At 41.2% G+C, this 13,244-nt stretch overlaps 1 protein-coding gene across 1 annotated transcript; it reads right to left on the bottom strand.

Annotated features, from left to right (window-relative positions):
• Window positions 1-506: 506 nt before the first annotated feature.
• On the bottom strand, window positions 507-12,121 carry irf7 (interferon regulatory factor 7). The gene is made up of 9 exons (XM_036535104.1): window positions 12,068-12,121; window positions 11,031-11,187; window positions 10,474-10,642; window positions 10,117-10,229; window positions 3,437-3,494; window positions 2,861-2,995; window positions 2,073-2,480; window positions 1,462-1,577; window positions 507-1,029 (listed from the first exon to the last, which is right to left on the bottom strand). The coding sequence occupies exons 1-9, from the start codon at window positions 12,073-12,075 to the stop codon at window positions 877-879; spliced, it is 1,317 nt and encodes a 438-aa protein (XP_036390997.1). The 5' UTR covers window positions 12,076-12,121; the 3' UTR covers window positions 507-876.
• Window positions 12,122-13,244: the final 1,123 nt, after the last annotated feature.

The following is a 13,244-nucleotide window of genomic DNA, read 5'->3' on the forward strand; positions in this document are numbered from 1 at the left end:
CACAATCATTCACAAATGCCAGTATTATGGTACAATGTTGGAATGGTAAAATATCATTTGTTCTATTTCCAGTATTCTACTAAACATTTTCAATATACTTGGTTAGAACAGACAGTAACCATAACAGCAAAATAAGAAATGAGTAGGTGCTCATTTTCCAAATTTAACCCATAGGGCAGAAGGTGACAATCTTCACAAGAAGAGGAAACTCACAAAGTCATTTAATAGTACAGATGTACAGCAAACTGTGCTCCAGTTCAAAATGGAATATAATGACCTATTTGAAGCTATTGATAAAATAAATCAAAATCCCAACTCATATCATTAAAAACAGCCGTAAGGAAAAATCATCTCCTAGCTTATTTCTGCCATCTCTGGACATGTCAAAGACAGTTCATGTTTGGTCAGGTAAACTGGTCACATGTAACTCTACCTAAGTTTTCAAATATATTTATCAACTTTTTAAATATATGCAATTTACTGTGTATGGTTTTTCAACAGGGGGTGCATGTTTTTTGTAAATGGGGCAGCTCATTATGTCTTAAAAGAGATAATTATCCAATTAAATGAAGGTTAAGTAAGTAGTTATGTTAACCTAATTGCCTACCAGCTGTAGAAGTGAGACACTGCATCGCAATACATTAAAAACTACACTTAAGTGCTTAACTCACCTGCTGTGTTTTCTAGTGTAAGCTACAGTTTGGTGGGACACACCTATTTTGATCTTGTCTTCAGGCAGGGATAATGAGACAGAAAGAGAAAGAAAAGAAAGAAAGAGACATGCTCTGTGCATTTGAGTGTTAAGGGGACACACTGGTTATAGAGTGTAGTTTTAGGTGTCTCTGGGAGTGGCAATACCAGCAGTGAGTACACTCCTCAGTGGAAGGCAGTTGGGGGGTCGAAGGTGGAGTGAATAAGGTCGTACAGGCTGTTGTGGGAGATCTGTAGACTGATGTTGTCGCTCTGCAGAGAGGAAGCCCCTTCCATCTGAGCCTTCTCATGGACATAACGACAGATTATGGGCACAACCTGAAAAAAATGGGAGGAAGCAGAGAGAGATGGAGGGAGGAAGTGGGAGTGAGAGAGAGCAACAGCAAGAACAAGGGGAGTAGAGAGAGAGACATGACTTTTAGGTCTCCTTTATAAAAGATGACAATGAAAAAGGATTCCTACAAGTGTAACATACTTCTCTTAATCCTCCTTCAGTTAAAAAATAATACATAAAGAGTACATTTAAAAATAAAGTAAAATATATAAAAAGAAAACTCTGTTAAATATCTTAAAGATCAGAAATAAAAAAACAATCAGAAATAATACTGCCAAATGAAACATCTGTCAACATATTTACATCTCAAAGAAAGAGAAGTTCTTCTTTCCACCACTTCTTTCCTATGGAAGCAATACATGTAGGTAGAACTGCGAACCTGTCACAGGTTTGTGGCGGTAAAGATCATGGATTACCTTTACGGTGATCAGCTTCTTCTCACGGGGTCTCCCATCGGGGAACTTCTCTCCAAAACACAGGTAGATGGTGTAGTCTGGAGATCCCTGTCGTTGCATTTGGAACTCACACACATCTGAAGGTGATGGAAGAATTCAAGGTGAAAGAAAAAAACAAAAACTGAGTCATACCGGTGTAGCAACTTCAGGAGATGTCAGCTATGAACCAACTGAAAACTGCTGAACTGCCATTTCTGTCATACATTTCACTACACTTCAAATAATATTGCTCACCTTCTTATAGCCATTTTGTTCTGTGTTGTTGCCCCAATTTTTAGAGAACTTTTTTACTTTTTCTCTGAGCCTATCTGGCCTGCTCTTGCAAAAGACTCCAATGTAGTTTGCTACTAAGCTTTACTTGCATAGCAAGCTTTAGTTTTAAGACATTCAGAAATATATACTGCCATATACTGTATATATTTCAGATGTACTAAATCCTGAAACAGCATATTTGATCAGACAAAACATCAGTATTTAAAAGACATGATCTGGCCAGTGTGATCCAGTTCTATGTGATATAATACAAACTTAAAAGAGACTCCTTATTGACAGAGGCATGGGGCAGTCCTTACCCCTCTTAAACTTTTCAAAGCTGAGCAGCAGCACTTCTTGGTTCTGGGGCAGCTTGTTGGGGTGCGGCTGACGTGCCTGGGTCCCATCAGTGTCGCTAGCGAAGACATGGCACTTGCCCTGCCTAATGCCGTAGATGCCTGTGTGCCGCACTTCTAGTAAGAGGCCTCGCTGGACACTCTTGAGGATCTCCTGAGTGAATTTGATCTGTTTGTGGTCCACAAGAGACTCGGTGCTAGGAAGACAGATTGGGTGGGCCTCCAGCATAGGGTCCTCACACAGGTAGTGGAGCTGTACCCGCTGGCTCTGTACCATCATAGTAAGCATCTCCTTGCTCCGGTAGTGGACAGTGATCTCCAGGTCACAGATGGTGGGCAGGTTCAGCTGGTTTAGTGCTGCACCTTGGTTCACTGCAAGGGTACAACATTAATTTTTTGGCAATGACTGGAGGATGGACCCTAAAATTGGTAGCATCCCACACTCACTGACTGGCAAGGCTTGCTGACTGGGTGAGTGGCTTGTGCAGTAATGACATTTTGCTACTGGCGGGCAAACAAAAAAAGGCCAGAATAGTAGCTGCAGTTGTTGCTGTTGTTGTGGTAGGTTTGTTCAGTTCTGGTTTCACTAGATTTTCTAGCCTTCCACTTTAACCATTACCCATTCATACAGCTGGGCAATTACTTAAGCAGCTTGGGCTGGATGACTTTGCTGAAGGGTACAGCAGTAGTACAGTCTATTACCCTAACCCCTATGTCATGCAACCATGAATCAAACATGAATCAATACTTACAATAATATGGTGGCACAGGGACCGGCATGTGGTTCTGGGTCATTAACTGGGGGTCCACAGGGAGAGGCTGAGTGGGGTAGATATTCTGTGCAGCTGAGATATTGTATGCTGTAGTATCCTCCCACATATTTCCCTCTGAAGGTAAGAGAGGGATTGTTGTGCATTTGCATTTAACAGTGAAATGTGTCATACAATCTGTATTCACTGATGTGATTATGATTATTAAATCATCTGAATACTGTCATTTTTGCCTTTAATCAAACCAATGTTTTTAAGACATCTTGATAGCTAAGAGCCAGCTTCAGTCTGACTGGAAGACAGCTTGTCCATAACTTTGCACTATGAATACTTAAGCAAGTTACATCAATTTATGTTATCTAATACCCCAAATAATAAAAAAACAATGCACAAAGAACTGTAACACTGTAACTGTAAAGTCAACAAAAGTTAAATGAATTGCAGGTAAACCGTACTTGGGTGTTCATAGACTATACTATCATAGCTGTAGTATAAACCTCTTATAATGGGCTTTTAAAGCTAGGAATCATCGTAGGGAAATGATTATGTGAAAAATACCTTGCTGTTGGTTGTTGAGCGTCAGGTTGTTGACCATGTGATTTAACAAGTTCTGCTGCTATTGGAAAAAAAATATGAATCAGTTTTGTGTGTCAGTTAGGGATGTCACGAGAACAGATACTTCTGTACCAAGTCTATGCCAAAATTTTGAAAATGTGACTGTACTCGTTTTTCTAAAAACATGACGCTACTCGTATTTCTACAGTACCGTAGGTATCGGGGATGTTATTCTTCCGGACCTGACGGGGGCAGCATATACGCCTATTTGTTTCTCAGTACCTGTTGCTTTTATTGCTATTCTTTCTTAGTGATGTATTTGTATGGAGCACTATCATACAAAAAGATTCCTTGTTTGGGCAACCTACTTGGCAATAAACTAAATTCTGAAGTGTTGCCGTTAAAATGCCAAAGGAAGAAGAACACTTGGAAGATGGCGACAAGTGCAGCTGCAGCGAAAGCTCCGCCTCGACTCGTCAAAAAGAAAAACAGTTTTACTTTTCAGTACCGGATGCGTCAATTAGCCTTTCCCCTAGTTCAACCCCGGCAGAGCCTTCGCAGCAAGGCGAGTGGGTTACGGTTCGGGAAAATAGATGCAAGCGCAAAGTGCCCCCAGTGCACCACCAACCCTCGGTACATGTTTCCAACAGGTTCTCTCCCCTCAGTAACACACCTGCGATTCTATTCTTAGAAACGTGAACGTAGAGACACCAACGACCATAGTCAATTGCATTCCTGGAGCCAGAGCTTCCGACATAGAAGCCAATTTGAACGTGCTGGCTAAAGCTAAAGGTAAAAGTAAAGCTAAATACTCTAAGATTGTTATTCACGTCGGCGCTAACGATGTCCGCATGAGACAATCGGAAGTAACAAAGTTAACTATTAAATTGGTGTGCAGGATTGCTAAACAAATGTCGGATTCAGTAATTTTCTCTGGCCCCATCCCCATGCAGCGCGGTGACGAGATCTATAGCAGATTAACGTCACTTAATCGTTGGTTGTCTGAATGGTGCCCCTCTAACAACGTTGGTTTTATAGATAATTGGCAAAAGTTTTGGGGGAGGCCTGGTCTTTTAAAACGAGATGGCATCCACCCCTCGAGGGAGGGTGCAGCTATCATCTCTAGAAACATGGAGTCTGAATTCCTCTAAACCTTGACTTATCAGGGCCAAGGCCAGGCAGCAGACTTTCTGTCCTACACAGATGTCTGCTTTTCCCCTAGAACCACCACTTAAAACTCCCATAGAGACAGTGTCTGTTCCACGACCCTCCATCCCAAACTTCTTAAAAACATCCAGTAGGGACATTTCTGCTGATAATTTGATAAAAATTAAGTTTGACAAACCTGAAAGTACTACCTGTAGACAAATGGTCCTTAAGATTGGGTTAATAAATATCAGATCTCTACAACCTAAAGCTTTATTAATAAACAAATTGATTACTGATCACCAATTTGATATCTTATGCCTGACTGAAACGTGGCTTAAACCTAATGACTTTGTTGCTCTCAATGAATCAACTCCTCCCAGTTACTGTAATCACCAGGTCCCTCAACCTACTGTTAGAGGTGGCGGCGTTGCTGCTGTACACAGCTCCAAACTCTTAAACCTGGCTATAACTTCCATTCATCTGAACTGTTAGTACTTCGCTTTGCACATCCTTACAAGACTGCATTTCAGCTATTTACCCTTGCAATAGTTTACAGGCCACCTGGCCCTTATAGTGTTTTCTTATCGGAATTTGCCAACTTTTTATCTGACCTGGTTGTCAATACAGAAAAAGCTGTAATAGTATGCGACTTTAATGTGCATATGGATAATGAACACAACCCTTTCAGATTAGCATTTTTGTCCATCATCGAACCCATTGGACTCTATCAAGCTGTGGACAAACCCACACATTACCGCAACCGCAACTAGATTTGGTCCTCACACATGGAGCAGACATTAACCAGGTGGAAATTATGCCACACAATCCTGTGTTATCCGACTACTATCTCATGTCTTTTAATTTACCACTAATGTGCTTCACATACTTGGAGCCTAGATTTTCTTCCAGGTGCATGTTTTGCTCTCTTACAACAAATGCCTTTATCGATGAGCTCCCTACATCATACTACCTGCGCAACGAAATCTCCTCTAGTTTATGTTCAAACCCTAGCTCAACTGAAATTAATCTACTCACGGACAGTATTGACTCTACTTTGCGTAAAACTCTGGATGCCGTTGCTCCCCTCAAAAGGAAGAAAATCACAGACAAGAAGCTAGCACCTTGGTATAACGACCATACTCGTGCTCTCAAACAAGCTACGTGAAAACTCGAAAGAAAATGGTGCTCTACCAAATTACAGGTTTTTCTCCTGGCGTGGAAGGAAAGTCTCCTAACCTACAAGTGTAGCGGAGCTGAAGTGATTAGCTCGTGTGAGTCCTGCGTAAAGCCTTAGGTAGCGGGTAGCAGGTAGCCGAGTGGTTGCAGTGGCTACGTCACTCCCCCTGAGACCTGGTTAAGTAGCGTTGTTGCCGACAGGCTAACGGCAATTTGCCTTTAGCTCAACTGGCAACGACGCTGGCTTTAAGGGGTTGGCAGCGAGCAGTAAGAACCTCGGTTCGAAACTCGCTCGCTCGCCGACCCACGTAACATCACATTAAAACACAACGCAAGAGAACACCCATGCCCTCACAGCTACCAGATCCAAATATTCCTCTACCCTTATTGAGAGAAACAAGGACAATCTTAGGTACCTGTTTAGCACTATTGCCAGATTAACCAAGAGTCCTGCATCAGTTAACTCTACCATACCAGCAATTTATAGTAGCAATGATTTCATGAACTTTTTTGATAGTAAAATCTTAAAGATAAGAGACACAATACAAAAATTCTCATCGACTTCTGCCTCCTGCCTGGCCAGTCCCGTTCCAGATTATGTAGGTATGTCTATTAGGCCCGCCTCACACTTTGACTCTATTATACCCATTGAAGTTAGCGACTTTTCTTCTTTTATCAATTCATCTAATAACTCTACCAGCCAACTTGACCCCATACCAACTGGCTTCCTAAAACAGCTACTGCCTGCAATTGGCACAACGCTATTAAATCTTATCAACGCCTCCCTTACATCTGGACACATACCTCAGCGCTTCAAAGTAGCAGTTATCAAACCTATTCTGAAAAAGCCCAATCTTGATCTCAATGACCTGTCAAACTATAGGCCCATCTCGAACCTTCCATTCCTCTAAAAAAATTCTGGAAAAAGCAGTATCAAAGCAACTCTGTGCCGTTTTACACTCTAACAACATTTTGGAAGTTTTTCAGTCCAGATTTAGGCCTCACCACAGTACGGAAACCGTTCTCCTGAAAGTGCTCAACGACCTTCTACTCTCCTGTGACAATGGCTGTATCTCCCTTCTTGTGCTAGACCTAAGTGCAGCCTTTGATACTATCGATCATCGTATCCTCCTCGACCGCCTCGAAAACCTGGTTGGCATAAGTGGACAGACCCTATCTTGGTTTAGGTCTTATCTATCAGAACGATATCAGTTTGTCTCCATTAACACCGAATCCTCCGCTCGTTCCAGAGTAAGATATGGTCTACCTCAAGGATCTGTGCTTGGGCCTCTGCTCTTCTCATTATACATGTTGCCTCTTGGCGATATCATCCGTAAACATGACATTAATTTCCACTGTTACGCGGATGACACTCAGTTATACATATCAGTAAAACTCGATGTCCCTCTGAATATTTCAAACATGGGGGCCTGCCTAACAGATGTAAAGATTTGGATGGCCCGAAACTTTCTCCTCCTTAACCCGGACAAAACCGAAATATTGGTCATAGGCCAAAATTCAATCAGGACCAAACTCACTCATTTTTCACTGGACCATGATGGTGTCTCCCTTGCCCCGAGTGCAGCCATCAAAGACCTTGGTGTTGTTATTGATCCCGAGCTCTCTTTTGAAACTCACATAACTAACAACTCTAGGGCTGCCTTCTTCCATCTGAGAAATATTGCTAAAATCAGGAAAATCGTATCAATTAACAATGCTGAAAAACTAATCCACGCCTTTGTAACATCCAGATTAGACTACTGTAATGCCCTCTTGTCAGAGCCTTTTCCTATCAAGCCCCTCTCCTGTGGAACAGCTTACCCTCCGAGATTTGGGGAACAGACTCTCTCCACCTTTAAGTCTAGGCTCAAAACATATCTATATAGTAAATCCTTCAGCTGAGGGACATGGCCTGGTGCTGGCGTGGATCATAGACTCTCTGGTGGACTAAGTGGTTATTGCTTCCATGGACCCTGTGCCGTGATCTGATGTTGACTGTCTTAGGGTCGCCCTCATGACTATGCCGGTCCCTTGCCTCCCGTCCCCTAGGTATGCTGCCATAATGTTAGCCTGCCGGGGTTTTTCCTTGTTGCACACCTTTTTCGCTGCCCCTCCTCTCCTGCCTCTTTGTTCTACATCCCTGCCATTCTTATCATCCACTAACCACTGTTTTCTGTTTGCTTCCTATCCATGCTCCGGGCTCCTGTCCGGAGCTGTAGCCCAAGCGTCTCATCCCGTTTTCCAGTCCTGCTACCTCGCTGCCCTGCCCATCAAAGCCAACTGCGTTCCAAGAACCAGACATCCTAGGAGACATTCTTATAATCACTCTGCTGTTAACTACTATTGTCTATCAATTGTAAATGTCTTAAAGTACATTGCATAACTTGTCTTTAACTCTATCTGCCCAGTGCCAGCCAGAAGCAGATGGGACCCCCCTCTGAGCACGGTTCTGCTCAAGGTTTCTTCCTGATAGGGAGTTTTTCCTTGCCACTGTTGCCTTAGGCTTGCTCTCAGGGGGTCTCAGGCCTGGGAACAATGTAAAGCTGCTTTGTGACAACTTGTGTTGTAAAAAGCGCTATACAAATAAAAATGAATTGAATTGAATTGAATTGAATTGAAATATATCCGACATGTTTACCATAAAGATGGTATGCATAGCCAGTTAGCTAAGTGGGCAAAGCTGATTGGTAACACACTGCAACCCAAAGCGGCAGTAGCAACGCAGGCTGGAGCTAGTTTTCCATTCGTCAGCTAAGTGAACTGTTTCACCGAAGTTCGTAGTAATTGAAGGTTTTCTGCTGAGTGCTCTGATATTGTGAAATGATAATCACTTGATAGTAACACTTAACGTTGGAAAATAAAATCTATTTTGACTAGTTTTACTTGCAGGGCTAAAACAGTTGGCTGCTCTTTATGAACTGAGATCGCTATTTTAAAAAGTTCAGCTCTCAAAGACTGATCTAAGCCTATGCTGAAAATAGCCTACATCTTTGACACACTTAAAGCACATAAAATGTTTGTTTTATTTGTCAAGGAGAGGGAGATTGATCTCTGGATATGAAGTTTATGTTTTGAATGTTTTCTTTTTGTAGCTAAAGTTCCGTAAATCTGATTTTGCCAGTTTATGCACAGAGACATACAGATGCAATAAAGTGATGGAAAACTCATGTGAACCTGTGCTTAAGGCAAGTTTCTATTAAATTTAAACTTGTTGCTGTTACAAATAAATCTTAAACCGAAACTACCTGCTCTCAAATTCTCTTATTTCATTTGGTTATAAAGGAAATTATTTGGTGTCAATGTTTCTTGTGCTTATGATAATTTTTGTAGACATCAGTGTCTGACTAATTAATGTTATTCTATGAACAGATTGGTGTGCCAAGGACATTAGAGTCTTCATGTAAACTGAATTGATTAAGCAATAGTCTTGTTGCAAAAATGATACTAGGACATTATGGCCACAATAAACCATAGTACTTTTACTTTTGATACTTAAGTACATTTGAAGGCAAATACTTTTGTACTTTTACTCAAGTGAAAGTTTAAAGGGAGCACTTTTACTTTTACTGGAGTAATATTTTACCTTGGGTATCTCTACTTTAACTCAAGTACATGGTTTGTGTACTTCGTCCACCACTGCCGTTCAGTCTGTGTCATCTGTCATCAAAATATAACGTTAGCGTTTTAAATAAATATTTCCAAACTAATGGTCTGTCACCATGTCAGTAATTTTAAACTACTGCTTGCACTCTGAGTATATATAGTGTGTGTGTGTATGTGTGTTAGTACATTTTGTGTGCAGCCTCTGCTGTTTTCTTACAGTCATTGAGCTATACCTGATAACTGAAATCTCATAATTTTCCTTTCACAGTATCAGCCGGAGGAGGGTGTTGACCAGGAGAGGCAGGAGCAAGTTAGCAAACACATACACAGCCAACCATATCAGAAGCTTTTCAGAGGCACAGAAAATACCATGCCACTGTTCTTTTTTGTAATGTTAATAGTTGTTTCTTTTTATTATCATATATAGGCCTATTTATTATTTCCATATTTTTTCATGTCTTGGCCGGGTACTGCAATTGAAATGCTGTACCATCATAAAAAGTTGATTGTTTGTAATTAAGCACAGTATTGTTTGTTTTAAATACTTTAAGGCTACATGCCACTGTTGTCTTTTGTAATGTTCAAATGTTTTTAATAAAGGAGTGTATCTTGTCTCACTGCTCATAGGGCACACTGACTCAACAGATGGGCACCTATCCTTCAGCTGGCACCCACTTCAGCTGTGGTGTGTGTGACTCCTATTGAAATAAATATCTGGATCACCCTCTGAAGCCTCAAATGAAGGTATTTCATACCTGCATGTCTTCAGGAATGAACTGTATGGGTTGCTCTGTATTGTACATGTTCTTAATCAGTGGATAGTCAGGGGGCCCAGGGGTTTTCTCTGTGTGCTGGTTCTCATAATTATCTGTGGGAGAACAAGAAAAAAGTAATCAAATGCTACAATGTGCAAGCTATGGCACAGGCTTGGCATAAACAAATCAGCTGTACATTATTTATATGCATACACATACACAAACACAAACACACACATAAGACAAATATAATTCAGTTTTTGGGTGGGATAATTTGGTTTTCATTACCATGGAACCAATCATGTATAGAACTACTGTGAGTCTTTCAGAAACATGTGGCTTCTCTCCTGGGCTTACATTCAAAGTCAATGATCTGGTAGACTTTGTGGGGGTCAGCTGACTCCTTGGAGCGGTCATCCAGCATCCGGAATTGCTTGAGGCTGTGGAGAGCGCAGCGGAAGTTGGTCTTCCACTTTGCCTTGTCATGTCGATTTTCGCTGATTTTCCCACTGGCCTCTGCCCAAGCCTACAAGAGATGGAAGAGGAATTTAACATGTGATTCAGTGGCACTGGCACCACCACTACTGCTACAACCACTACTTTGAGCTACCACAATAGGTCTACTACTACCACTACTACAAGCCTTCCATGTATACTGCAACAAAGTGTTTTACTACAACTAGAGGCGTTCTCTATATACATACTACCACAACAAATCCACTACCACTATTAGCCTCCTATGCATACTACTACAAAGAGGCTGCTACAAGCCTTCTATATGTACTATTACAAAGAGTGTACTACTAAAACTACTTCAAGACCACTTTAACTGTTGTACTGGTGCTGCTGCTATCACAAATACAATGATCATTACTACTGCCCCTATCACTAACCGGCCGAGACCCTCCTCCCACCTTGAATATCTTGCTGTCTTCATCGCAGCAGTCCTTCCTGGAGTTGTGCTTCCAGGGGACTCTGAACTTGTTGAGGCCCACCCATCTCAGACCCTCATACTGCCCACTCTCTACCTGCTCTATCAGCCAGGGGCCAAACTGTGGCTTGCTGTTGGGGCTGATGCAAGAGAAGGGGTATACAGAGAAAGGGAAAAAGACCATGGAAAGACCAATGAGCAAGGTGGGGGTGTCAGAGATAGTCCTGTTGTAGAAAGGTCACTGGTGCGGTAATATGGGTGTGCTATTGTTGCTGTACACTTGAGAAAAGTACTTCTTTCAAATTGATTCCAAAATATTGCCTGCTGTATAATAAGATAATGCATAACATATATATGAAATATCTTTTATGCTATTTAAACATTACAACGTTGAACCCAAGCAAAGGTAAACAATACCGTGGAACACGGTAGTATGCGATCACAGTTTTTTCCCATGTGTGTGGGACTGTGTCATACTCAGATCACACAGCGAAGGCGCTGAAGTTCGCATTGCCTACTCCTTGACGTGAAATTCCACCGTAGAAAAACAATGTGAGTAGTTCAAATGCTGACACCGCTCAAGACGCATCCGCATAATAACCAACTCTTAAGCCATTTGGACGCGGTGGAGCAGTCATAAATATGGGTCAAAATAAAATAATGTCAAACCCATGAAGTCCACGCAGTGCCTTTACAAACAGATTCCAGTTAATACGTTCTTTGTGTGGGCTACAGCCCACGCAAATTCCTGTACATAGGGAATACACAAGCGCAATATAATGCTACCATTAAATACTCAAACATTTAAACGTCACATTTAACGTCATAGCAGCAAATTTAGTGTTGCTAAATTCAACCAGTAATTCGAATACGCTTTAATGCTATTGAATATCATATTCTTCATAAGAATATAGTTCATAAATGTGTTTAACTCAAATCTCACCACTCAGAGCAAGACACGTTTAGCTCTGCACACAAAATAAAAATATCCAAATTTATCCAAACCTTCCTTTATGTTACCTTTGCATCGTTGGTCGCTTTTAAGGTATACGTGTCCTTGGCTGCTTCCACTCGAGGCTCTAATTAATTTTTCAGCAGTTTTCTCGTACGTGGACTGTTTTATACTGATAGTGTTGTCACACATAGAACCTCCCCCAAACGTGGACGAGCTTTCCACCTCTTTTTGGTGTGTGTGGGTTTTACTGAAAGTATTTGTTTACACCAACACCTTTTCCTGAGAAACCATGTGCCGAAACCGAAAGTTATGCTGTGACTGGTAATATACCTCGGTCTATAGATGTCTGTCAGATTCTAGAAGTTGCGTCGTCTTTGTGAGAGTGCGTGATGAAATGCAAACCGTTTAAGCTGCTGTACCATTAACTTTATTATAATTGACAACGAATGTACACATCGCCAAGAATCCTGGCTTTTTAAATTTACAGATATACATTACTTCAGTCCTATCAGTAAAATGAGAACGCTGTCGTAACGAAAAATGACCAGTATTTGTAGGAAAGGCGGCCACGTAATAATATGCATGTTACAGTCAAATATTGGCAGTTTTTAATTTATATACCACAACAACTTTTAGTTATTTCTGCCTTTGTTAAACCCCGCTGTGCGCTTTACGACAGGATGATTCGAAGAAAAGCACTAACATACACGTCTATATGACCCCAGTCGATAAGTGACTGGAAGGGGTAGCCAACAAAATTATGGAAACACCAAATGAAAAAGGACTCCTTCCAAATTATAAAAGAGTCTACACGTGTGTTTCATATTAATGTCAATACTAATCACCAATACTATACCAATAAGTATTTGTGTTTGTAAGGCAAAATGAGAAATCCGACAGATATTGAGAGAGAGAGAGAGAGAGAGAGAGAGAGAGAGAGAGAGAGAGAGAGAGAGAGAACTGTAGTGTTATCAGTCATATTTAATGTGTCAGGGGGAATAGGTAGAAAATCATAATGACATATGATGAACAAGGTAAAACTGCACCAGTAAAGTGGAACATTGGTCATGTGTTGAGGCTCAGTGGCAGGGATAAGCAAACATTTACCAGGATTCACCAGGATTTTTTACAAGGGAATAAATAAAACAATATGACCCATAAACATTACCAATAAGAACAATCATGAATTATTTGACTGTCTGCCATACAATGCACTGAAATAGTGTTTGTTAAAGAATGAAC

The sequence above is a fragment of the Megalops cyprinoides genome, chromosome 8 (assembly GCF_013368585.1).
Source record: "Megalops cyprinoides isolate fMegCyp1 chromosome 8, fMegCyp1.pri, whole genome shotgun sequence".
Lineage (NCBI taxonomy): Eukaryota > Metazoa > Chordata > Actinopteri > Elopiformes > Megalopidae > Megalops > Megalops cyprinoides.

Excerpts from the sequence above, each read along its gene's own strand:
- irf7 (XM_036535104.1), bottom strand. Across the intron at positions 10,643-11,030 it reads AAGACAGCAAGATATTCAAG|GCTTGGGCAGAGGCCAGTGG; the intron begins GTGGGAGGAGGG and ends CATCTCTTGTAG. Across the intron at positions 2,481-2,860 it reads CCCTGTGCCACCATATTATT|TGAACCAAGGTGCAGCACTA; the intron begins GTAAGTATTGAT and ends GTACCCTTGCAG.